A 25,840-nucleotide genomic window follows, 5' to 3' on the forward strand; every position below is an offset into this window, starting at 1 on the left:
TGCTTAGAGGCAGGAAGGTTCCTCCCTCAACGTTCCGGCTCAAGAGTGTATCGTGAAAGTGTAAATTAATATCTACTACATTCCTTTCTCGGTATGATAATCCCCGCTGGTGGACGTTTATAAGTAAAGATCTTACCAGGGGCGGCGGAGCGAGTTGAAAGTTGAGAGGGCTGAAAGGGTAAACATTACAGAAAGCAGAAATTCTACAGCATAAAGTTGATAAAGTTGGGGGGGGCTCTAGCCCCCCCAGCCCCCCCGGCTCCGCCGCCCCTGCTTACGTGGATTTTCCTCCACGTTTGATGGTATCTATATACATGTATACACTGCTATGCCTATAGCAATGACTGAATAATAATTATTGACTTGTTCGGTAATCTGTTAGGAGGGTAGGACACTCCCCGCCCGGGTTGAAGTTCTTGCCCAAGACCTTGCAAGGAGTTTCAATTACTTGCGCGTACTTGGCAAACGTCATGTTCACGCATGAACTTGGGTCAAGGCCTTGCATGTTCTTAGTACGCGTCAAGTCAAGGTGCACTTCTGAATCTCTTTGTTGATCCTAGAGAAAAACTCGCTGATTGACTGATGCTTTTCTAAATGAGGTTCGTTTGCTAGGCTAATTTCAAAATGTTCTATTGCATTGATAGCGTGACCGCCAAGTACTTTCTCGTTCTTGGCCTCTAAAGATCTTGCAAGTTCATAAATGACCTTGTCTCGATCTGCTGTACGTGCTATTATGCAGCATTCACACGAAGAATAACGATTTTAAGCGAACACTGTTGCAGTTCAATCTCTTAGTTAATATTCATTTACTTTGCAAATAGATTCAATCTTTCCATCCATCCAATTCTCGTAAATTATGAATATTAAAATAGCCTTTGGATGCAATTTCTTTCTCCGCACTAAATGTAAATAGAAAGTTACCCGCAGTTGCTAGCGCGAGCCATATCTCGTAGACACTCAAATACGTTGAGTGAGAAACAGCAGACATCGCATGCTCAGACAACGAAGAGAGTGCACGCTGACTACGGTGCGAAAATCCGTGAGATTATACGTCTAAGTTCATTCTGGGAATATGAGGGCTGTGGTTATTATTAGCATGTAGGAAGCGTTCCTAGACTAGTTAATGTATCTTGTGACACCTAGAGAAAACATCTATCTATCTATCTATCTATCTAACATTCATAGGGGATTTCCCGAGAGGCAATAATTCAGACATACGGACGTGCAATTGTATGGAAATAGAGTGAGCTGCAGCGAGTGTCAAGATACAGCATGTTTTTTAGCTATTTGTGCGTAGTCTAAAACTGTGGGCGTAAAAGCCGGTACTCGCTTGGTTTTTGGAGCAAACGCACAAGCGTAGAAATCTAATTATCATTATCTTTTATAATTATAATTATTGAAAAGAATAATTATAACTACAATTAGAATTTCAAATAAATTTTAGTAGAAAAATATAACGATGTAGCTTCATGGCCTCATCTAGTAATCTCATACTGCAGTCTCACTTCATCACCTCATTTCATTGTCTCATTGCCTCTTCTCATTGCAATATTTAAATTAATTTAATGCTAACAATAGTATTTTTAAAATTTAAAATGTTAGTACAATATTACGTTTTATTTTTAAATAGCATTTTTATTTTCTATTTGTATCTTTAAAAATTTTATTTTCCTATTTTTGATTTCACAGTTGCGCTCTCGTGTTGTTTTGCACTGGTAACTTTTCAATGCATACTCGACCTCGTTGACTACACCCAAATTACTAGTAGGCCATGGAGTGCATCATGAAAAATCCACCATCTATAAGCACCTAAGAAGTAGACGACGTAAGTAGATGTGTGCACGCTAACTATCATTGTACGCAAATCCGTGAAGTTGTGTCGTAGCTGCATGCGGTAATCTGCGGTAATCTGCGGTAATATGCGGTAATCTCATATTGATTGATGCAGTCTCATATTGCAATCTCATATTACAGTCTCATCGCCTCATCGCATGGTCTCATCGCATGGTCTCATCGCATGGTCTCATCGCATGGTCTCATCGCATGGTCTCATCGCATGGTCTCATCGCATGGTCTCATCGCATGGTCTCATCGCATGGTCTCATCGCATGGTCTCATCGCATGGTCTCATCGCATGGTCTCATCGCATGGTCTCATCGCATGGTCTCATCGCATGGTCTCATCGCATGGTCTCATCGCATGGTCTCATCGCATGGTCTCATCGCCTCATCGCATTGTCTCATCGCATGATCTCATCGCCTCATCTCATTGTCTCACGCCTCATCTCATTGTTTCATCGCCTCATCTCATTGTCTAATTTTGACACAAATGGCACGCCATAATCAATAGCTTGTTTACTGTGACTCCGGTTTACTGTTACTGGCACCGACATATTTTACTGTGACTTACAATACCTGCAAAACACGTAGAAAAAAAAAGAAGAAAATTTCTAGAAAAAGATGGAATGCAGGAAAGACATCGTGGAGAGCTATATCATCACAAATGAGATAGATAACGACTATGAAGTGACGGCAGTCGATAGTGATGTTACATTGACCAGCCAAGTCCAGACGAACACGACCAAGCGTTGCTGATCATGATCGCATGAAGCTCTGCACTAGAGTAATTAATAGTAATAAAGTAATTGACGTGGCATCTGCTTACGTGCCTACTTATCTGTAATCATGTCGTAACCATAACGTTCTAATAGACTAATGAATGGTCTTTGATATGCAAAAACCTTATCCTCCTGGCTGTGTCTTATTTACATGCTATGTTTAGCGTCTAGAAGAAATCCGGGCTCTTGCGCTTTCGAATGATGCCAAGATCGTCGTTTACAGACGAAGAACACAGGAGTTATAGCGATTTTTGTAAATACACAGTGAACGCGAACAGAGAGTAGGGACATCGTAAGACAATACATTCTCTCCTAGGTGCACACATTACATGGTGTCAGAAGTGGTCGCTAGTCGAAACGCTTGATTCATTCATATATGTACCGATGGCAGCGGACCAAAGACAAGACGAAGTCGTCGTTAAAGAGCAACCTCACGAGCCTGTGGATGCACGACGATTGATCAGCAGTGGGTGCATTCACACGACGTTTCTAACCTAGGTTAACTCTAATTAATTTAGCTCTAGACGCCATCTAGCAAATTGGTCCTGTGCATCCTTTATTCTGGATCCTTCGTGCAAACGGGATCCGAGCCGACTGCTGATACCGACCGCTTCAACCTTTCATCGATAACAAAGCAAAGTCTCTGCGCTTACTCTAGCAGTTGTATAGCCTCGGATCCCAGACGTTTCTACACAAACACAGAGTAGGCGGGGAAAGGGCAAGAGTGGGCGGGATGTTTCTTTCTTCCCGCCCACTCTTGCTTTTTCCCCGCCTTGTTTGTACGTACGTACGTATAGAAATGTCTGGGATCCGAGGCTAGCAGTTGTACGACCGCACTCTTTCGGCGACCCGGAGGTCGTCATTTGCATAATGCCTTTTACTGTGCTAAATGCACCGAAACATGTCACAGATCGCTTTGCAACTATTTTTTGCAGACTCTAAAAAATAAAAGAAGACAACAGAGCAAGTTTGGAAATTTCGTGCAAACGGGATCCTTTTTGTAGTAAAGCGAGGAAACAAAGCAACGACTCCAAACTTGTTCTGTTATCTTCTCTTATTTTTTAGAGTCTGCAAAAAATAGTTGCAAAGCGATCTATGACATGTTTCGGTGCATTTGGCACAGTGAAAGGCATTATGCATGCAAATGGAATCCTCCGCGTCGCCGTAAAGAGTGCGGCCGTACAGAGACTTTGCTTTGTTATCGATGAAAAGGTTGAAGCGGTCGGTATCAGCAGGCGGCTCGGATCCCGTTTGCAAGAAATCTTTCGGATCCCGGTTGCACGAAGGATCCAGAATAATATGGCGCGTGATACGTGCTAAAATAAGAATAATCACGCATTAGGGGTAGGGGTTTTTTGCATTAGGGGTAGGGGTTTTTTTGCATTAGGGTTAGGGATTTTTGCATTAGGAGTGTATCGTATATGTGTTACTCTCTTGGTATACAACTTACTCTAGCGTACAGCACTACTACTCACGTTGTGTTCACACACTCTACTCTACAGTCAGTGATCAATATCAATAACTCTACTAATTACCATACATCTTTCTTTCTTTAAAAAAAACAAAAAAACAAGTGAACCAAAGTATATGTTACTTTGTTACGTAATCCTTCAAATACTTAGGAGGTCTGGTTGTTCTTCCGCTCCTGGTGGTGGTAGGCTTCTGCTATAATTGTGGTCTTGGTTGTGCAATGATAGACTCTGTAGTTGGAATAGATTTGGTCACTGCATCTGATTGTTTTCGTGTTACTGGTGGATCAGCTGTGCTGTTGTAGCTCGTAGTTGTCTTCTATTTTGTCGTAGATAAGTTCCACCCTCTGTTTCAACTTCGTACGATCTTATTCCCACTTGCTTAGTCACCATTGCTTTTCTCCATGTCTTGTGTTGTCCAGATGGTTGTATTCTCAATATCTGTGTCGCCTTCAATTGTTGCAAATCCTTGCTCCCTTGGTTATAGTAATGTGCTTGTTTTAGCTTTTGTCGTCTAGTAGCTTCCGATTCATCATGAATTTCAGGTCTCAACAAACTTGTTGTGGTTGGTAATCTCGTTTTCGTTCGTCTTCCCATTAGTCTCTGCACAGGACTTGATTGTAAACCCTCAGTTGGAGTATTTCTATAATCTAATAGACATAACCACGGATCACTGCTTGTTGCAGCGGCTTTCTTCATCATTCTTTTGACTGTCTTGATCGATCCTTCCACCTTGCCATTGGATTGAGAATAGTATGGGCTTGTGACGGTATGTTGAAACGACCAATTCCTGGAAAACTCAGCGAATTCCTGAGACGAATATTGCGGTACATTATCGCTGACAACTGTGTCAGGGATGCCGTACCGTGAGAAGTGTCTCTTCAAACATTTGATGACTTCTTTTGAAGTGGCCTTTTCCAGGCGATCGACTTCCACAAAAGAACTATAATAGTCCACAGTCATCAGGTACTCATAATCTTGAAAATGAAAAATATCAGTCCCAACTTTTGCCCATGGTCTTAGAGGAAAAGTGTGACTAATCAAAGACTCATTGGGCTGCTTTACATCGAAGCTTCTGCAAGTAGAACATCTAGATACATACTCTCGTATCTCCTCGCATCCATGCCGGGCCAGTATATACACTTTTTGGCTCGTCTCAGACAGCCGTTCATGCCTATATGAGCATAATGAACTCTATCTAACATTGCTGCTCTCAAGCTATGAGAAACAATGACTCTATCACCTTTAAAGATGATACCATTCTGATGCAACAGCTCATCTCTAATATCATAATACTGCCTGATTGACTGTGAAACATTGTTCTTGTGCTCTGGCCATCCATTCTGAATCATATTCTTCAACTGCATCAGTGTTTCATCTGTCTGTGTTCCTTGCTGTAACATCTCAATACTAGTTCGGGTCATAGGTAGATACTCTGTTGCATCCTCATCATCCAGATGTAGGACTTCTCCATCAAGGCATGCATGACTGCCTTCATCAGCTACATAGGCTCTCGATAAGGTATCTGCTAAGAACACGTGCTTGCCTTTTCTGTAGACTACGGTCACATCATAACGCTGCATGCGTAGAAACATTCGTTGCCATCGTTTGGGAACGGAGTGTAGCGGTTTCTTGTGCAAAACTTCAAGAGGTTTATGATCTGTTTGTATTCTAACTTGCCGTCCAAATGTGTATGTGTCAAACCTCTCTAGACCAAATAATATTGATAACAGTTCTTTTTCTATTTGCGCATATTGCTGCTCCGTAGAAGTTAAAGCTCGACTGGCATAAGCCACTGGTTGTCCTCTTTGCATTAGTGCTACTCCAATTCCTAGTCCCGAGGAATCACACTGAAGAGTTTCTCTTTCCTTGTCATTAGAGTACTTGAGAACTGGAACCTGTGTGATTGCTTTCTTGATACTGTCCATCGCTTTGTCATGTTCATAAGTCCAAATCCACTCAACATCTTGTTTGGTCAGCTGTCGCAAAGGCTCTGACATGGTAGCCAGTTGTGGCAGAAATTTTGCCAAATACGTGACCATACCAAACATGCGTCTAACTCCTGCAACATCAGTTGGTTTCGACATCTGATGTATCTCTGTTACCTTCTTAGGATCTGGTTTAATTCCTTCATCAGTCAGTAGATGACACATGTATGTTACTGATCTTAATTTCAATCGAAACTTATCCTTGTTCAGACAAATCTGTTTCTTCTGACATTGTTTCAAAACATCTCAAGTTTCCTGTCGAGATCCTTAACTGCTTCTGCATATGTAATGCCATTGCCTGCAATGAGTATGTCGTCTGCAATTGCAAACACTCCATCTAGACTTTCAATGGCCTCTTGTAACCGTTGTTGAAATATTTCTGGTGCAACTGAGATACCAAAGGGCATTCTTCGCCAACAGTATCTCCCAAAAGATGTACCGAACGTGGTGAGTTTCTGTGACTCTCTATCAAGAGGAACATGCCAGTACCCATTCCTGACATCTGCAACGCTGAAGACTTTCGCATTAGCCAATTGTGGTAATAAATCTTCCAACGTTGGGATTTGATAATGGCTCCTTTTCAAAACTGCATTTAATGGGTTGGATCCAAACATAATCGCAAACTGCCATTGGGTTTCTTGACAATCACTAAACTCGATACCCTTTCTGTAGGCTCATCAATTCTTCCAAGTACACCAAGCCTCTCAAGACGATCAAGTTCTGCTTTCAACTTTCCTTTAATAGCAACTGGGATGCGCCTCACTGGCATCTGGACTGGTTTCCTTGATCGATCTACATCTAGATGTAGATCATTTCCTAGAAGACCAACTGCCTTCTCAAATACTGTATGATACTTCTGCAGCATTGGGTGTGTGTGCTCTTTGCTCCTCGGCTTAACCTCTTTGTCAGTGGCTATCTTCTGAATCATCTCATGGTGAACAGTTAACAAACCCATCTGTTGCACAGTAGCTGAGCCCAAAATTGAATTTTGCGCATTCTGTATCACAACAAATTGCACATCATACGTTTTCTCTATTCTAGGATTTGTCACTTTCACTTTGCATTTGCCATATGGTTTAAATATTAACGAGTTCTTGCTTATAAACCAATTACACTAAACGCCACAAATTTGTTTACTGTGATAAAATATTCACGTTACAGCACATGCGCGGACAGGATTTAGGAAGATAGTTATGTTTTTCCTCAACTTTGGACATTTACATTTTCTATTCAAGGTGTGAAGGGGTTTGAATTTAGACTCAGATAAACAGCAAATAATTTTGTGTTGGAAATATAACCTAAAAGCTTCTTTGTGACTGACAATGCCGTCAAAAACAGGATGAAATGTACATTACGTAGGGTGGATTTATAATTATGCAAGAGACAGTAGATGGAGATATTAATATCATCTATTCAAACTATTTCAAAATATTACCACGACCAGTATGTACAAGTTTGTATGTGCAGTTTTACTTCAAAAACTGCACACTTGCAGAAGTAGTGATCAGCTGTGTTCATACTATATGAGCTGATTTCAAATAATCGGGAGCTCTGCTCTGGTATTACATGAAGATAGCATTCACTCCTTCATATTAATATTTGTGTTGAACAACTCCTGTCATCAATAGAAAACAATTTGAATTAGAACTATCATGATTAAAGTTATCTTTACCAGCCACTTGAAGACATTGTAATTCATAGCACTTTGCAGCCAAAGTGACATCCAAATAACTATTATATATGGATGGAGATATTAATATCAACTATCAACTATTCAAAATATTACCACCATCAGTACAAGTTTGTATGCGCCGTTTTACTTCAAAAACTGCACATTTGCAGAAGTAGTGATCAGATATGTTTATACTTAATGGCCGATTTCAAATACTCGGAGTTCTGGTATTACATGAAAGTAACATTCAATTCGTTTCAAACTTAATATTTGTGTTTACAACTCAGATCAGCAGAAATACAATTTGAATAAGAATTCCTTTGATTAACTAAGTAAAAAAGCCGTTGAGAATCAATGCAATATTGAACATTCGAAAAACAAGCAAAATCTAATGCAGTTGCTTCCAACTGACTGAACAGCGTGCGAATTATCTTTCTTTACGTTTAATTAATAGTGGGCTGCAGCCTAATTAACAGGTGTATTCAAAAAGGCACATATAGTTGCGTCTACTCACACATGCATACTGACATTACCCATAGACTTCCCATTCAGAGGTTGCAAATATAAACTGACTATCCAATTCAATTTCAACTTTCTACTTTCTGTGATAGTAAGCCACCCTAATCAAATCTTGTCTTTGCTTTCTGTGTAGCCGTGCACTTTGATGGATCTATATGCTTAGTAGATGTAGATTAGCTGACGAGTCGTTAGCATAACCCTCATCATTGAATGCAGCGCCGTCCGATACAGAAAGAGTGCTTATTTCAGCCAGTCACAACTGCAACATCCTCTTTACAAAAACGTGAACACCAAATTCAATTCTCAACTGCTCATAATTTCCACCAACCATGCATATTTATGATATTGATCAGATGATAAGAAAATATGCGTATTAATTACATGAATAATACCATTTCTTGCTGTAACTGTGCAAACACCATAGATCTATAAAAACAACTGTTAGACACAATATATTTTTGGCAATCTATGGAGACTGTAATTACATTATTAATTAGTCAATTAGCTAAAAAATTATTAATACCGTTCTACAGCACCTAGATAGATGCTCCATCCGGACACGCACAAATCACCCGCTAGAGTGAGTTATAAAGTAGTCAAATTGATCAGACGATTGGGCAAAGATTTCATGGTCTAGATAAAAGAAATGTTCTGCATTCAATTGCTAGTGTATAGGCTAGGGCTACCTGACGCATGCAGAAGCTTTGGTTACATGGTGATTCGTGCTAGAATGATGTAGTCAAATGTATGTTATGTTAGTTAATTAAATATCTCGCCCGATGTAATACGCTACAAAGTAGTCAAATTGATCAGACGATTGTGCAAGGATTTCATGGTATTTATAAAGGAAATATTCTGCATTCAATTGCTAGTCTAGATGGCTACCTGACGCATGCAGATGCTATGTATAGACCTGGGCAATTCTTGCTAAAAATGATAGTCAAATGTAGGCTATGCTAGTGGAATTTTCCTATTTCGCCAGCTAGAGTGCGTTATAAATAATTAATAGCTAGAACATGGGTTGTAGGGATGTTGGCGTGTTATATCTAGGACCCGAAGCCGTGAGAGCCTAGCACCTCGATAATTAGAAGTTATAATTGATTTATAATATATCAACGTAACCGTTTAGTGCAGCCTTAATTGAATAAATGATTATTGTTCGTTAATTCTGGGAAGTGGTGTTATATCGTTGACCTCAGGTGTTAGATTGCGACCTAAGTGTTGTATCGCTGATATAGCACCTGCAATGGACCAATGAGCGCACCTAAAGGTCACGTGATATGTTATAAAGTGTGTTATCAAATTGATTAAACGATTGGGCAAAGATTTCATGGTATATATAAAGGAAATATTCTGCATTCAATTCTTAGTTTATGGAGCTACCAGACCCATGCAGAAGCTTTGTATAGCTAAACACGAGTAATTTGTGCAGAAAATAATAGTCAAGTGTAGGTTATGTTAGTGAATATCTCGCCCGATATAATGCGTTCTAGAGTAGTCAAATTGATCAGACGATTGTGCAAGGATTTCATGGTATATGTAAAGGAAATATTCTGCGGTTACGTACACTAATTAGCATCTGTGGTAGTTATCGTATATGCAATTAATTAAATTTTAAATAAAAAATAGAAATTATTGTAAACAATTTTGGCTACCTGACGCATGCAAATGCTATGTATAGACATGAGCAATTCTTGCTGAAAATGATAGTCAAATGCATGCCCGGATCCAGGAATTTTTGAAAGAGGGGGTTGACCTGGTAGCAGTTATTTATAGCATTACTAATTTTTTCTTTTTAATGAAATTATATGAAATTGTTAAACCACGCCTATTGGAAAAGAGGGGTTGCAACCCCCTAAACCCACTAAACCCCATCTGGATCATGGCCTGCAAATGTAGGTTATGTTAGTTCATTTTTTATATCGCCCAATATAGTGCGTTATAAAGTAGTCAAATTGATCAAACGATTGGGCAAAGATTCCATGGTATATACAAAGGAAATTATTTTGCATTCAATTGCTAGTTTATGGGGCTACCAGGCGCATGCAGAAGCTTTAAGACAATATTATAATTATGCTCTACTTTTATTAATTATTATTAATTATATAGATCTGTCTATCTTGTATCATCGCGTTTTCAAATTCTGCTTTACTACACCCTTTACTATAGCTGTTTAATTAACTAATTATAAAAATTAAAATAAGGTAGGTACGTGATTGAAAGTGAACATTTTATTGTATTTATTTGCCTTGAAAAAGTATCTCAAAGTCCAAATATGATTCTAGGCTTCTACACTGAGACTTACAATTAATTAATTAAGATTTTGCTGATTTTAGACAACAATATTTTTACACGCTAAATGAAATGTAAAACAAGAGATCGACTGACACTTACACTTGCAATCGACCTGCTAAAGCCTACACTACGCAGTGTCTGCGCAACGCTATATCGTGCAATGCTCTAACGTGCGCAATGCTATATCGTGCGCGTGCGCATGCGTCATTGGAACCCATTCCCTGTTTCTGAGGGCAGTTACCATACGGCGATCTCACTTCCGACGGTATATTTGACACAGTTGACGCGCTTCTCGTCGGCTGGGCTGAGATATCAAATGACAAGTGGAACATGCTAGGATAGCCCAGCCGACGAGTGCAACAAGTTAGGATAGCCCAGCCGAGGAAAATTTGACACAATTTACGCGTGCTACGTCCATGGGCTAGGAGGAGAACGTGTATGTAATATGATATCGCAGCCCAGCCGACGGAATTATGACACACTTGACGCGTGTCGTCGGCTGGGCTGAGATGCAAATTAGTTGTGGAAACATGATATCTCAGCCCAGCCGACGAGTTAGCGCAGCCCAGCCGACGAGTTAGCGCAGCCCAGCCGACGGAATTATGACACACATCGCGCGCCATAATCACGTGCCATAGATATCGGCGGTATTACGCTGCCGTGTCCGGTAGTTATGATCACGGATCCGTGCACCTCAGCTGGTTTCCCGACGTGTTTCCGTGAACCTCGGTTTTTTCACGGCGTGTCACCGTGCAGCTCAGACCTTTCACGGCGTGTTACTGACCTGCACGACCGGATCACGGACGTGAACGTGATTAGCTCGTACAACGCGCTTTCCTTTGATTTACATGTAACAACACGCGGAATTATCTACGAAAGAACCGTGGGACGGTTTTTGAAAATTGAATGACACTATTAAACGTTGTTTCCACAGTGTCAACAATCTACCACGTCTAGATGCTCGTCTAGGCATCGCTCTAGAGATGGAATTTATGATTCATATAGAATGTGCACTATTGTACGTGTACCAGAAGCTTATGCGATAGTTGCTTATGTTTTTAGTCATTTCTTTACAGACAGCATATCCTTTGTCGGCAAGACAACTACGTTCAGGAATGCTTAATCAATTAGCAAGTTTCAGGGCAGTTGCTAGGAGTAATTGACGCTTCATTCCACCGCTTACCTCTAGACCGATCAAACAGCAGTAATAACATTGTTGTGCATTTTCAACTGTGCGGCGGTCATAAGTTCTTGCTCCAGCTATCTGCATCGCAGCTCTATCTAACTTCACTGCAATGGCTAGAAGATTTCGTAAAACTTCGAGAAATTTGACGGACTACGGACGTACGCAGCTGAGAGAATCGGTACGAGAAGAAGAAAATCAGAAAATGGTGTTTCGGAAGATCATCATGTCTAGCGGTTTTTAGACTTTGAAAAACAGTTGACGGTAGTTATTCTATGTCGTATTCTAGCTTTCTTTACGTTGGAATAGCCGCATTATAAGAATAATAAATGTCAAGACTGCAATACAATTCCTGGCGTGTCTCTGCTGTAATCCGTTGAAATCCTGGATGAATACCAGAGGGATTTACTCGTTAGTCCGCTGTATACCGTACCAGTACCAATGTAATTACGAGTAGTTCCAGCTGGTGTCACAGCAGAAATCCGCTGAAATACCCGTCGAATACACCGATGTTTTCACAACGTAATTCGCCTGGAATTACCAGCCGGTAACACGGCGGGAACTTCTCATCGGGTTACAGTGGATGTGCAGGAGTTATTCTTCGTCTGGAGGAAACAGAATCCTAAGACAGTGAGTATGTGAACAGTCTGGCTGGAGCCGACTACATACATGTAAATGCCAGCTACTTGGATGTATGACTATGCTATTTGTTTATTGTGTTAACATTGATTTCAGTCGATACATCAATATTTGGCTGTTTAGGGTTATCGTCATCGTGATGCGTATATTACTACACAAGAGCCACTAGCTAAGACTACAGAAGACTTTGGAAAATGGTGTGAGATGTGTCACCAGTATTGGCCAGCATCAGGCAGTGCTCAGTATGGTCAGTACACTGTTCAGTTGTCGAAAGAGACAAATCTGGGAGAGTATGTGATACGCAAATTTAGTTAACCTGAGCAAGATCCACAGCTATACTTGAAAGTGCATTGGCACTGAACGATTGACATTATGTGTGTTGTGTACTGGCAGGGTTCACAGTCAAAGGTCATAACCCAGTTCCACTACACAGCATGGCCGGAGAACAGTAATTCCAAAGCAGTAGAGCAACTCTATTGACATGCAGGATCAGTTGCAAAAATGGCAGCAAGGGACTGGCAACAAAACCATAATCGTTCATTGCAAGTGAGTACCAAATACAGTACGACTAATAGTATGTAGTAACTAACATGACTTTTTATATAGCAATGGTGTTGGTCGCAGCGGAACGTTCTGTGGCATTCTGTCGCTTGTTGAGCTCTTGAAGGTAGAGGGCGTGGTCGATGTGTTTCTGAAAGTTAGATCGATGCCCATAACATCCAAATTTGTTCAGACTTTGGTGAGACAACCAGCATGTTTGAGTCTACCATTTTACATGTCACGAATTTACAAACGTTTGCCTCTGTAGACACAGTATCGATTTATGTATGACGCTTTGCTGGTCTACCTTGACAACTTTGACACGTATGCCAACTTCAAGTAACTCTTCAGTTCTTGTAGGCAATGATTAGCCTTAGAACTCTTTTGCTAACCTAATCGTTTAGTCATGCTGCATGGTGTGCAGACGTTTATATTTTAGTAGGTTTTGCTTTTTAGGTCTAGTTGTTTTGTAGTTAAGAATCATATGCGTGTGGTACATAGCCAGGACTATTAGTAGCTAGAGCGCTGAGCTGCCATTATTTTGTGGACTCTTTTTCTAGTGTTTTTGAATTGTAGGCTGTTGAACAGCAACCCTTCGATCTAGAACATGAGACAAATTAACTTGCGTGCAGGGGTTGATGATATGAATCTGGGCAGCTTTCTAGATACATATATTGTGCATAATACACTAGGAATGCCTTTCCCTTACCAGAAATATACCACACCAGATATGTTTTTGTAGAATGTAGAGATACACGAGACATTGAGAGTGACTTTCATATCAATTTTAGTTTCTACGGCCTATAGTAATATATTTACTAGAAATAATAGTCATAAATTACTGACAAGCTAGACTAAGTATTTGGGATAACTTGACAGCCATTCGCTGTTGTGACTGATGTGGCATTTGAGGATCTGCACTTGAAGCCATCATGTCAAATACATCATACACAATAATACCCACATCGGCTGCTGCAAATGTCTCTGCAACAATCTGATTGTACCACTTGATGCGATAAGAATTCAAACGAAATGAGTCGAACCCTCGTGGATTTCCTGTGCTAAATATAACTGGAACTGTCTTTCCCATCTTTCTCTGCCTTAGATGACGGACTGCGGTCACCATGTGCTCCATGCGTTGACGAAATATGTCCGGTGGTAAGAGTAGGAAATGCTGTATTGTGCTTATTAGGATTATCTCATTTCCATTTGCTTGAATAGCATCGATTGTATCTGCTACAAATGTAGCGCCGGTGAAGTTCATGCCAAGTGTAGTCTGCAATGGAAGACCATGTAGTCGATATCTGATTGTTGCATTGTATTTCTTTACATACGTGTTCAACAAATTTTCCGGAATGTACAAACTCAACTTTGGTTGCATCAGGCCAATCGATGAAAGAACGACTATGTGCAGTTGTCTGACTGTAGAGTCTCCTATTAGGTATAATTCTCTGTTTGTGAGACATTTCCACCACTTCTCTTTAGTATCACATTGGAAAGAACAGTCTCTATTGATCCATCGATTGCCAAGCCAATAACCTGTTGGTTTAACAAAAGGCTGTCGCTTGCAAATTTCTTTGCTGAATTCTGTTGTTGTTGGTTTATCACCATTTAATATCAAAATAGACTTTACTTTTGAAGTCACTGCACCTGTGTGTCTACGTCCCCTGGCAGATTCTGCTTCGTTGTTGTACATCATCTTATTGTGATAAACACACCATTGAATAGAGTCACAGGCTGTAGAATTTGGTGAATGTGGACCTTCACAGACTCCATACCAATCATATTTATATCGAAATTTCATATCACACGATGAGTCGAATCGAGGGAGTCGATCAGGTTTGCCATCCATGTGACACACTCTTACTGCAATGCTGTCTGTTTTGCGAGCGGTGGCTTGTATCTTCAATAGACTATCTCGTGAATGTGGACCTACGTACTTTATGTTAATGCCGCGATTGTTTCCAAAAGTGCATGAGAAAATGTAGTTAGCGTCAATAGTAGCTTTTACCACATCCACAATATGACTGCTCAGCCACAACCTAACGTCTATACTCGCTTTTCCACTGCAAGGTGGAACAAACGTGATGAGATATGAGCCATTGGAAAAATCTGTGACTTCACCAGCAACAGAAGTAGGAACACTCCCTACCTTACCTCTCAATACTGCGTTAAACATATCTCCTCCTGTTCTCTTCTTGTTGCCTTTTGTGTCACGAGCTGTTAGTAATACATAGAACGGTCTGCCTACAGTGATGACCTCTGATACAATGTTCCAGGAAGAAGTCGCTGCCGCGGTTTCGGATTCATGAGAAGTGGCCATGAAGTTACTCACTGTTTTGGTCTCAATGAATAGCGATTGCACTGTCTTTCTAACCCAGCTGACTTGTTTTATCGAAGGTGAATTAGCATACTGAGAAGATCGAGTTCGTGAGAAAGTGAAGATACTAATTCCAAGTAGTAAAGCTGTCCATAACGGCCAATAGAGTAAGAATCTCGAACAGGTAGACATATTTTTGAAACAGGCGTCGCTCAGATCGATTAGTATGACGTAGGCAGCTGTGTTGTACAGCTCAACGGCGTCGATATTGTTGTGTTAACGTTGAAGTTGTAGCTTCTAGAGCACGACTCCTACGACTGGAAGAGAAAAGATCTAGCCGTTGGACGGACGTATGGCTACACATTCATTGCTCGAACTAATGCATTTAGATAATACATTCGTCCGGCGTCGACGTTTACATATGCCGTTAGGCGCCGGTCGCACTAAGTCAGGACTGGCGGCGACGTTTGTGTTTGCGTTTCACGCGTTTTGTCTAATTACATGCAAACGTAAATGTGCGGTCACACTTGTAGAGCGTATTTGTTGACTCCCACGTTCACGTCGGCGTTGATGTACATAGGTACGTTGCGTGGGCGTTTCTTTAGTGTTGGAAGGTGCCATTGTCGCTGTTGTCACCTTCGCGTACGTCTGCAACACTCGTTCTAGGGTATTTGACCTGCTGAGACTTTGCAATTGGTTCATTTGTTTTGATCGAACGTCAACGAGCGCCATGTCTGCGGATCGTGGAAAGTCAACAGCTGCAGCTACTAGGAAGCAGAAAGTCATTTGGTCGCCAAACGCGGAAGCAAAACTGATAGGGCTGTTGGCTGATGTACTTGGCAAATATGACGGCAAAATGATGACAAAAAATCCAAGGAGAAGATTGTCACCCAGCAGCTGAATGACTGACTACTGCGATCAAGTCAGTCTTCAACATTTCTCGGAGTCGGAGGTGCGCACTAGAATAGACAGCATTGTCAAGAAAGCGAAAGGGATCTATGCGCAGTATCGTCTTCCAAAAGAAACGTGGCGTGAAACAGATGATGCCGATATTGCGCTTGATGAGGAAGCTGCCAAATTAAGCCTAGTTCACAATATTGACGCCGACGTCGACGTCCGCGCCAACGTCGTCGTCAACTCGACGTCGTGACGCCGACGTCAGCGTCGTCCTGTTTACAATATCTTGACGTCCACGAAGTTGTGCGTCAAGGTTGGTCTGGGGTATCGAGTCAGATCGCGCACGCGTGGCCAGTCATGGACAACGATTCCGATGATGATCTTCTCTTGCTGCTTCACTTGCGACGTAGACGCAAGAAGGCCAAATCAAAACACCGAAGTCGTATGTGGGTACGTCCAATATTTCAGCAAACGCGCCAACAAGGTGATTTTCACCAGTTACTACAAGAACTGCGCCGTAACGACCCGGAAAGCCATTTCCGTTTTTTTTGAGAATGTCCAAGGAGACGTTCGATTGTCTTGTCGAGAAAGTGACCCCTTCACTAACAACAAGGTCCTACCGAAGTGGAACAAGAGCAGAAATCTCTCCAGCTGAAAGGTATCCTAGATCATTATACTGTAATTCGAACTCTGTGCTTTCCTGTCTGTCTGTATGTCTGTGTGCCTGCCTGCCTAGAAGAATAAGTACAGCTCTAGGAAAACCGGTACTTTAATTTAACTCTGTCAGTAGCAGGCCAGGAAATCTGGGACGGCGCCACACTGGATGTCCTAGGAAATGTGGTATGTATGTTGTCTAGTACAAATACCTGATATGCTAAGAAATCTGGTACAATACTCAATGTATTGGAGGGAGAATTTGATACTAAAATTGTAATATATTTTGAAAATTTGGTAGATCAGGTATTTATTTGTACGAAATATCCTAATTGGGTATGCATACTACATTTCCTAGCATAGTAGATATATACCAAGAAATTCTGTCAAAGATTCAAGTATCAGACCTGTAGTATTAGGATGACTTCATGAGATGAGAAAGTACATGCAAAATCATTAAACCTCATAATGTTCTTGCATCTAAAACATGTTCAATCAGCATATTTGTCTTTTCCTAATTAATTACTGCCAGATTGGGCGTGCTACTTTGTGCCATTTATGCTTGTGTGTGCTTGCTTGTAACATAGAGGTACCCAAACTGAAAATTGCAAACAAGCATCCTATCTTTATCCGGGTTACTCTATTCTTTAATCAAGACAATGGCTGTAAATCCTAAAATCATGATGGGCAGAATTTCAGGTATTGTTGCAGAGTCCTGTTTATCTGTACCCTTGTGATGGCCCTGCAAATCATTTGCCCCTCTGTGTCCAAGGAGATGAAAACTGCCAGTTTAGAGCGGCAAGCTTGCTTCTCACAGGTTGTCTGTCTGTCTGTCTGTCTATCTGTCTGTCTGTCTATCTGTCTGTCTGTTTATCTGTCTGCTGTCTGTTTATCTGTGTGTCTGGTTGGTTCTTTATTTGTGCGATAGAAACTGCTTTTGACTCCTAGAGCATTTAGAGTGTTTGAGGCTATTGATTGCTGTGTTTTACATAGGTTGGCTATGACATTGAGGTATCTAGGAACAGGAAGCTCTCAAGTGTCTCTTTCCTTTAATTTCAGAGTTGGTCGCTCGACAGTTTGCAGAATCATAAGAGACACTTGCACTGTACTCTGGGAAGTGTTGCAACCTCACTATGTTAAAGCACCATCAAATGAAGAAGAGTGGAAAGGAATGGCAACTGATTTTGAAAAGATTTGGAATTTTCCGAATTGCATTGGAGCAATTGACGGAAAACATGTTGTGATTCAAGCGCCAGCTGGTGCTGGGTCCGTGTACTACAATTATAAAGGGACCCACTCTATTGTCCTTATGGCTGTTTGCGATGCACATTATCGCTTCCTAATAGTTGATGTAGGAGATAGTGGTCGGCATAGTGATGGAGGTGTTCTTGCTCAGTCAGCATTCGGACAAGGGCTCCATATGTATTTGTAGGCGACGAAGCATTTCCTCTACGGACACACATGCTTTGGCCCTACCTATGCAGGAATCTGCCAGATGCAAAGGCTGTGTTTAATTACCGTCTTAGTCGAGCTCGAAGGATCATTGAAAACTCTTTTGGAATTCTGACAGCTAGGTGGCAACTTTTTAGAAAGCCTATCGTTGCTCAACCTGAACATGTAGTAACTTTTACTAAAGCTGTCATTGCTCTCCATAATTTCCTATGGATCACCGAATCTACAGTCTATTGCCCAGTTGGTTTTAGCGATGCAGAAGATAGTGTAGGGAATGTAGTGGAAGGAAGTTGGAGGGCTGAAGTAAGGGCTGAAGGGGGATTAGAAAGAGTAGGGCAAGTTGGGAGCAATAGATTTAGTCAATCAGCAGCTGAAGTACGAGAGTGCTTCAGCAACTATTTCATGTCTCCCCAAGGACAAGTTGATTGGCAGTACCATCACATTCATCGAACATCTTATCACTAGATGTAAAGAGTGAATTAAAACCGGCTTTTCTAAAAGCCAACAATATAGATCAGAGAGAGCAGAACTTATGCTTTGGTCGTCATTCATGTACATTGCATGAATGTCATAGCTTTCCACTACTGCAACTTCTTCATTCCACCATGGTAGTAGTTTGAAACATTTAAAGAAAGGGTATTAGGTACCTTTAGAAAGGGTATTTAGTTACTTATTTGCTTAGATTCAAATCTCTTTGAAGCGATTAATGGCTTTTAAAAAAGCCAGTTTGTGAGCAGCCTGTAGAGAGCTCAGGTTGTGTATGTGTTGGATGGGAACTCTGTATAGATTGATGATGATGTATGGTGCTGTTGTGGGTGCTGTTCTGGAAGGAAAATCAAATTGTTCGCAGGTTCATGCTGCTGCGTGGGACTGAAGTATAGATCGTATTCAACTTCTGTTAGCGCTTGGTGTACTTTCATTGTAGCTAAGGCTTTCCTTCGTCCGTCCAATTTCCGTAGCCTGGCTGCAACATGCAGTCCAAAATGATGATCCTCATCCATTTGGGTTTTTTGGTTTGGAAATGATGGATGATAGCTTCATCAACTTCATAGCCTCTCTTCACCCTTTTGCCTCTTTTGGATGGGAGATCAGAGGATGGGAGATCAGAGGACGGGGGAGGGGGAGGGGGAGGGGTAGAGAAAGAATCTAGAGACGGGGATGATGATGTTTGACTAGAGTTGGGATGGTGAGAAGTTTGGTTGTCACATTGGTAAGAGGAAGGTTGGCTAGATGATGATTTGTCAAGATCACGTTCCATGGCAGAGCACCCATCTCTGATACAGCTATAATATTTCAAACAAAAGCACTCATAAGAAATGATGCCACAGAGCAGATGGAGTAGTTTTATTCTCGTTTCCTACCGTAATTATTGTTGTTATTATTATTATTTATTATGTGTCGTTATGCCCCTTCATGATGGGCAAGTGGGGTCTTTACCCCCATCTGGGCGCCCACCAACCTGGCAAGTGAGCCAGCACGGAAAATATGAATGAATTTGACAGATAGAGCATGCGTCTTTTACACCTATAGTATTCTCATGCACAGGACGATGCAGTAAGCTACTTACAAACACAAACACCTTGAAGCATTTTGCATCAATGTTAGGTGAAACGCTTCATTCCACATACAACATGACAGTCACACTGGCTTCGCTCCAGAATCTGCTATGCTCTTATTAGATCTGCGGTCATGTGCTTGAGAGGATACACAACAAATGCAAATATGAAGGAGGCATCGAGCAAGCTGTGGCCACTAGCTGCCTAGTTCACAAACTCATTAGTAACTTTCTTTGCTTACAAAATAGTTTTCTCTAATACCCTTATTAGTATCTTATTGCATTTATAGCAGATGTTGCTAGAACAAACACTCTAGTTTCAGTGCTTAGTGTTTCATTGCATATGTAGCAGTATGGACGTAGTGCAAATCTGTTCAAATATACTGTATGTTGTGTGTATTATTATTATTGTTGTTGTTTTGTTATTATTATTATTATTATTATTATTACCTTTGGTCATCTGTCTCTGAAAGACATGTCCCGACCTCTCCATATGTTGCCAAAGAAAAGTTTGTGTCAGTTTTAGAATTTGATTCTGGCAATCATATATTATTCTACACAGTTATCTAGACACCTACATCTTAGATACGAAAATTGCCAAATAGCAACTGGAAAGGCAGAAACTAGAAAGGCAGACATACAGACAGATATACACACCTCTAGATAAACACAGTGACAGACAGCAGACATGTACATGCCCATGCAGGGAAGCACATTGACACACAGAAACAGAAACAACCAGATTCATAGACAGACGGACAGAAAGGCAAGCAGAGGGCATAGACAAAAGGCATCGAGCTGCAGACAGGTTATAAGCCAACTTATGTGTGTGGAAAGAACAGCAGATGATGTAGTCTAGATTGACTCACTGTTGGTGCTTCATCGTGTCAGCCAGGAACATCAAAATCTCAAAATACTTCCACGAGGAAGTAGTTGGTGGTCCACTGTCACCAAAGACACGGTGCGTGGTTTTCTTCAGCTCCCTTACAAATCTGTCTCTGAGAGAAATCCACTTCTTCATTGCCAGCTCAACGGAGATGTCCAATTCCCTGGCAACTTCCTTCCATGCGTTCTCCTTAACTCTAATGTCTCTGTAGGAGTGGGAAGTTATCTGCCAAATGGCAGTCTGCTGCCTCACAGCCTCAATCAATGTTTCTTCCATTCTAGCGGGAAACTAAATCCGGGATGCTTACAGCTCTGCTAATTCGCTAAAAATGCCCACGTGGTTACATTGACGCTGACCACTTCCGGTTTTTGACGCTGGAATATTCCGACGTCATGACGCCGCGCCACTTTTCACAATACGACGTCCACCTGGACGTCACGACGCTGCGTTGACGTCGACGTTGGCGTCAATATTGTGAACCAGGCTTTAGCATGGCCTAACTTTGCTGTTTTTATTGCTCAATGTGTATGAGTCTCCAACAGACCCTGGCTGACCAGAGTTGACTGAAATAAATATTCCTCTGGCATCAACACACCCCAGCACTATGATGCTATGAAATCTTTTGTAGCAGTAATAGCTGTCTCCAAATTTGCTAGGTTTTTTATTTGCATAAAAGTCCATCTTATGCTCCACCACACTGAGGCAAACAACAGAGTGCTTCAAAGTCAGCAATAACTTGGTCCGGTTCATCTCCAGTGGGAAAACGAATAGAATCTGGAACTAGAAACCGACGCAACACATACATTCCCTCGTGCACAATTGACACAATAGAGGCCTTTGCAACTCGGTAGATTATAGATAGTCCTGAAAAAGACGTTGAATGAGCAAGCCAGTGTAGAGTAATTGCAAAGCGCTTGTCTGCATTTATTGGTTTCCTCAAATTGGTGTTTTGCTTTTGTAGACGCCAGCCGTATCGTGTAGATAGAAACCGGAATGTTGCTTTTGTGACTCTGTATCTGTCCAGATACTGTTTGTCTTCCCAATCAGGAAAAGCAAGCCCATGTTCCCTCCACGTACCTTGCACATCCTTCTCCCAAAATCCAGCACCTCTAGGTGCTGTCCAAAATCGTCGCTGACGCCTGAGCTGCTTCACTAATTGCCACACATAGGGATTCATCCACATATCCGTGCTGTGCAAAACAGAAGGCGGCATCAATTTCCTAGGAAACCCGGTCTTCACAGATGTAAGTCGGAAACCATAGCGAAGAAAGTTGTCATATGATGGTATTTCAGCTCGCGGTACGCCAGACGAGAACAGCAGGAAAACGAAAAACCAGCGTTTACTATCTCTGCTTGTCGGCATCATGACACAACGGCACAACAAACGAACCAATTGCAAAGTGTCAGTAGGTCAAATACCCTAGAATGAGTGTTGCAGACGTACGCGAAGGTGACAACAGTGACAATAGCACCTTCCGACACTACAGAAACGCCCACGCAACGTAGATCAACGCCGACGTGAACGTGGGAGTCAACACCACGTTCACGTTTACAGTGGCGTTCACGTTACGTTTTGATAACGTCATGAGAAAAGCAAGTGTGACCGCCCTAACGCAAACGTCGCCGCCAATCCTGACGTAGTGTGACCGGGGCCTTAGTTAGCTCATCTAGCTAGATACGTCCGTCCGACGGATTTTCGCTAACATGCAGCTAGACCTTTTCTCTGGATCTTCCTGTCGTAGGAATCGTGCTCTAGAAGCGACAAATTTAACACAACAATAGTCGTTGTGTCACTCCGTCTCCTAGTTAACTAACAGAGAGGCAGCTGCTTCGATCGTTGTTTGCAACTACAACAAATTCCTCAATGTGCTGTTTTGAATTAATTAACTAAGAGAGTGAGTGGGTTGTGTATCCAGCTCTAGTGTCGCGGCCATGCAGTGTGATTGTCAACATGCAGGTAACTGCATTACTTGGTTTGGTCTGGCTCATCGTCTTCGCTAACATGAACGCGGTACTGTCGTTTGGTAAAGCTGCGGTTGTCTAACTAGTTTCTGTTGGTAAGCGGAACCAAAGTGGTTTGCTGTACGTATGTCACACTTGGAGCGTCTTTTGCCTATAGTGCGGGACAATATTGTCTTGCACTTTCGTCTTGTCGTCATGCGATATTTGGGGGCGGAGCTTCTAAAGCATGCGCAATCTCGAGAGTTAATATTACACTGCACAAAGTCCAGATTTCTGGGTCTGCTTATGAACCGTAGATCATCTTGGCATTGACTAGGTTTTGTAAGTAAGTTTACTACTTACCATTTCGTGCATCTTGTGAGAGACTTTGCCTGCGTAGAGAATCGTAGGAAGCCATTTCTTGAGTATGGCTTCTCGAGGCTAAGAGACTGCTGCGATGGATTAGTTTTGGCGAGTGAAATCATGCCACCTGGGAACCCATTTGGGGTAACCAGACTTGTAAGACGTTCCGCGTTGTTTCTAGGTAGTCTATAGCTTAGTCCAGGCATTTTGTGACAAATTTTGAGTCAACCTTAAACTAATTGCAATACAAACTTTTTCAAGTGTTTTGTATACAGAAAAGTGTCCTCTATAACATACTAAAAGTCTTAAGGAATATCTGCAGGGGAAAGTGTCAAAAAAGTGGTCATCTGCTAACATACTCATTGCCGATTCTACACCATCTTTTATTGTATATATACCAATGTTTTAGTAGGATTGTAAATTAGTTTAAACTTTTCGTGTTTTTTCAACTACTTAATTGTAAAGGCTATAGTATAATAAGTAGATAGAAGATTTATGAGATGTAATAGTTACTATAGTCAATAATTATTATGTATTCAATCATTGTTATTGTCTTCTTCTTCATCATCATCATTATGATCATCAACATCAACACCTTCTTCATATGTCAGCCAGTCTGAGTTTATACAGTCAGATCCTCTGCAGTTGCCACAGGCAGGGGAGCATTTCACATTGTGCTTCTTGCATGTACACCTTAATGTACTGCAATCAGTCTGACAATTACACCTTATGATACGTAGGAGCTCATCAGGAGCTGGAGGCAAGTCAGTCTGGACTGGCTTAAGTCCTTCTTCACTCTCTCTCCACCCCCATTCTACCGGCGTAAGTACAACACCAGAACCTTTCCATTGTTGTATCTGAAAGTATACACGGAGACTGTGGTACTTTGCTGCAGCTGAAGTAGGTGGCAGAGTCTGTGGTTGAATATGAGATGTTTTAGTAGCCACCTTCTCGCAGAAATGCGTATAACGCAGCGAATCAAGTCTTTCTGCAGGTTTTCCATTGTATAAACAAACCAATGCTTGCTCCCCTGCAACAACAACATCTTCAGGAAAAGCTGACTGTGCATCGAACACCTTAGCTTACTCTTGAAAGTGTGTACTTGATTTGAACTTCTTAAGGGAAGTTCCTTTTCCAATGCCATACAGGTGGGAGGTTGTATCACATCCAAGGATGGCATGCAGATAGAGCATGTGAGTGCATATTTCAGGGCCTAGCTGGTCCTTGACAACCTGGATGTTCCACACGCGCGGTTTCTTTGTGCTCTTCTTTGGCTCTGGTCGGAAAACACTCTGTGAGAGTGCAAGCTTGAGTGATAGCACAACAGGATAAGAAGGTCTGTGTCATCACCAACCAGGATAGTGGTCGACATTATAGCAGACTCCACTGATTTTTGTACAATTAGCAAATCAGCATTCCCTGGAGCATGATGCACTTTGCAGTTTTTCATCTCTAGTTGATCTCCGAGCATTTTGATGAACTGCTGCTTGTTGGTCTTGTTGGCCAAAAACTTAGCCTTCGACATTGTAAGCTGCATATTGCTGGTAAATGCTACAGTTACTCCAGCATGCCCTTTTGTTCGCCTTTCATGCGTTGTGTCTTTCGTGGATTTGCCACTGTAACCATCAAACACGACAACTGCTTCTCCATACTTTTTTGAGACATACCTTGTGTACACTGAGCATATCTCTTGGTAAGTTGCCCCTCGCGTCCATGGGATGCGGTGAATGAGCGCACCGCCATCCAGCACATACTGGACTTCTCCAGATATCTCAGAAATGTCTGGTGCCAATAGATTCCAGATGGCATTTGCCAGCACTGGCTTCTGTGGCTCCCGAAGAAGTAGTGATGAGTCAAAGAGGGCTGGTGGATAACTGCATAGCTCATACCTGAAGACATCTTCTAAATTTTCAGTTGCCTTTGCAGCAATTATCGTGAGTCTCTGGAAAAGAAGTTGTGTGTCAATCTGCACTTCAATGCCATCAACCTTGACTGCATTCTTCGTGTCTAGAGTGATGACCTGGTCTTTCCTCTTGAAATTATATTCTGCAGCAGTCTTCCCCTCCATGCTAATCAGAATTGCATTTCCAACATCTTTTGCTTTGTCAACATTGACGGTGCTGTGTGCATGTACTCCTGTGGAGATGCTTTTTAGACTGGTATCGGAAGTGAAGGGGTTCATATCTCGAAGATACTTGAGAATTTTGTGGGTATCTTTCCAGTCACGAGCTTGTCTAGCCTTGGTTATATCTTTGTTTTGCTCTCCTGTGTTGTAGCTAACCCCAGTCAGCTCTTGCATGGCACAGTTCACGTCAGCACAAGCTGGCTTAGACAACAACCATGTCAAGCGTTGCTGCTCGGTCATCCCTCGTCCTCTTGTGAGACCCCCGCTGGTCTTCAGGCTTCTCATGAGCACCTGCTCGATGATGAGATCCGAGGACAAGCCAGCCCAATAACGATCACTTCGTCTCACCACATGAAGACCTTCTAAAAAATGTTGATACACATCTGGATGATCATTGCGGAGATTAGACATTCGCTGCAGATATATCCATGCAGACTTTGTGTAGTGGTTGTGCCCACATGCGGCCAAGTAAGGGAGCATTTCTGAAACAGTTTGGAGATGCAATTCCCAGTTGCCAGTACGCTCTGCTCAGATATACTTGCGAAGTATATCAACCATATCCATGTACTGCAACCAAATTGTAGCAGTCCTAGATGACTTCATGGATTCGGTTTCTCTTTGAACAGCATCACCGATTCTGGTTAGGACACCAGACTGGCAAACTTGATCTGCAGACATTAAACCCTGCATCACCTTCTCATAGAGAACAGCAGCTTCATCCAGGT

The 25,840-nt window shown here is 41.8% G+C and overlaps 5 protein-coding genes and 1 pseudogene across 6 annotated transcripts; 2 read left to right on the forward strand and 4 right to left on the reverse strand.

Annotated features, from left to right (window-relative positions):
- The first annotated feature begins 12,583 nt into the window (after positions 1 to 12,583).
- LOC134186210 (receptor-type tyrosine-protein phosphatase alpha-like) lies at positions 12,584 to 13,418 on the forward strand. 2 transcript variants are annotated; one of them, XM_062654127.1, is made up of 4 exons: positions 12,584 to 12,672; positions 12,776 to 12,928; positions 12,989 to 13,121; positions 13,191 to 13,418. In XM_062654127.1, the coding sequence occupies exons 2-4, from the start codon at positions 12,864 to 12,866 to the stop codon at positions 13,263 to 13,265; spliced, it is 273 nt and encodes a 90-aa protein (XP_062510111.1). In that variant the 5' UTR covers positions 12,584 to 12,672; positions 12,776 to 12,863; the 3' UTR covers positions 13,266 to 13,418. The 2 variants fall into 2 exon arrangements, with proteins under 2 accessions (XP_062510111.1, XP_062510109.1); XM_062654125.1 differs by lacking the exon at positions 12,584 to 12,672 and having other exon boundaries at positions 12,700 to 12,928.
- A 342-nt stretch (positions 13,419 to 13,760) lies between these two features.
- Positions 13,761 to 15,245, reverse strand: LOC134185387 (NXPE family member 4-like). Its single transcript, XM_062653168.1, has one exon. It carries the CDS (start codon positions 15,243 to 15,245, stop codon positions 13,761 to 13,763), a length of 1,485 nt encoding a protein of 494 aa, XP_062509152.1.
- A 1,251-nt stretch (positions 15,246 to 16,496) lies between these two features.
- Positions 16,497 to 18,225, forward strand: LOC134185388 (uncharacterized; annotated as a pseudogene).
- Positions 18,226 to 18,645: 420 nt separating this feature from the next.
- Positions 18,646 to 20,962, reverse strand: LOC134185389 (transcription factor Adf-1-like). The gene is made up of 2 exons (XM_062653169.1): positions 20,670 to 20,962; positions 18,646 to 18,739 (listed from the first exon to the last, which is right to left on the reverse strand). The coding sequence occupies exons 1-2, from the start codon at positions 20,960 to 20,962 to the stop codon at positions 18,646 to 18,648; spliced, it is 387 nt and encodes a 128-aa protein (XP_062509153.1).
- Positions 20,963 to 21,368: 406 nt separating this feature from the next.
- LOC134185390 (uncharacterized) lies at positions 21,369 to 22,051 on the reverse strand. The gene has a single exon (XM_062653171.1). It carries the CDS (start codon positions 22,047 to 22,049, stop codon positions 21,369 to 21,371), a length of 681 nt encoding a protein of 226 aa, XP_062509155.1. The 5' UTR covers positions 22,050 to 22,051.
- Positions 22,052 to 23,210: 1,159 nt separating this feature from the next.
- LOC134186041 (uncharacterized) lies at positions 23,211 to 25,417 on the reverse strand. The gene is made up of 2 exons (XM_062653948.1): positions 24,077 to 25,417; positions 23,211 to 24,020 (listed from the first exon to the last, which is right to left on the reverse strand). Exon 1 carries the CDS (start codon positions 25,398 to 25,400, stop codon positions 24,204 to 24,206), a length of 1,197 nt encoding a protein of 398 aa, XP_062509932.1. The 5' UTR covers positions 25,401 to 25,417; the 3' UTR covers positions 23,211 to 24,020; positions 24,077 to 24,203.
- Positions 25,418 to 25,840: the final 423 nt, after the last annotated feature.

This window comes from Corticium candelabrum, chromosome 10, assembly GCF_963422355.1.
Source record: "Corticium candelabrum chromosome 10, ooCorCand1.1, whole genome shotgun sequence".
NCBI lineage: Eukaryota > Metazoa > Porifera > Homoscleromorpha > Homosclerophorida > Plakinidae > Corticium > Corticium candelabrum.

Excerpts from the sequence above, each read along its gene's own strand:
- LOC134185389 (XM_062653169.1), bottom strand. The coding sequence starts at position 20,962 with ATGGAAGAAACATTGATTGAGGCTGTGAGGCAGCAGACTGCCATTTGG. Across the intron at positions 18,740-20,669 it reads GACACGATGAAGCACCAACA|AAAAGCCGGTTTTAATTCAC; the intron begins GTGAGTCAATCT and ends GTTGGCTTTTAG.
- LOC134185390 (XM_062653171.1), bottom strand. The coding sequence starts at position 22,049 with ATGCCGACAAGCAGAGATAGTAAACGCTGGTTTTTCGTTTTCCTGCTG.
- LOC134186041 (XM_062653948.1), bottom strand. The coding sequence starts at position 25,400 with ATGAGAAGCCTGAAGACCAGCGGGGGTCTCACAAGAGGACGAGGGATG.
- LOC134185387 (XM_062653168.1), bottom strand. The coding sequence starts at position 15,245 with ATGGCCACTTCTCATGAATCCGAAACCGCGGCAGCGACTTCTTCCTGG.
- LOC134186210 (XM_062654127.1), top strand. The coding sequence starts at position 12,864 with ATGCAGGATCAGTTGCAAAAATGGCAGCAAGGGACTGGCAACAAAACC. Across the intron at positions 12,929-12,988 it reads ACCATAATCGTTCATTGCAA|CAATGGTGTTGGTCGCAGCG; the intron begins GTGAGTACCAAA and ends CTTTTTATATAG. Across the intron at positions 13,122-13,190 it reads CCAAATTTGTTCAGACTTTG|ACACAGTATCGATTTATGTA; the intron begins GTGAGACAACCA and ends TTGCCTCTGTAG.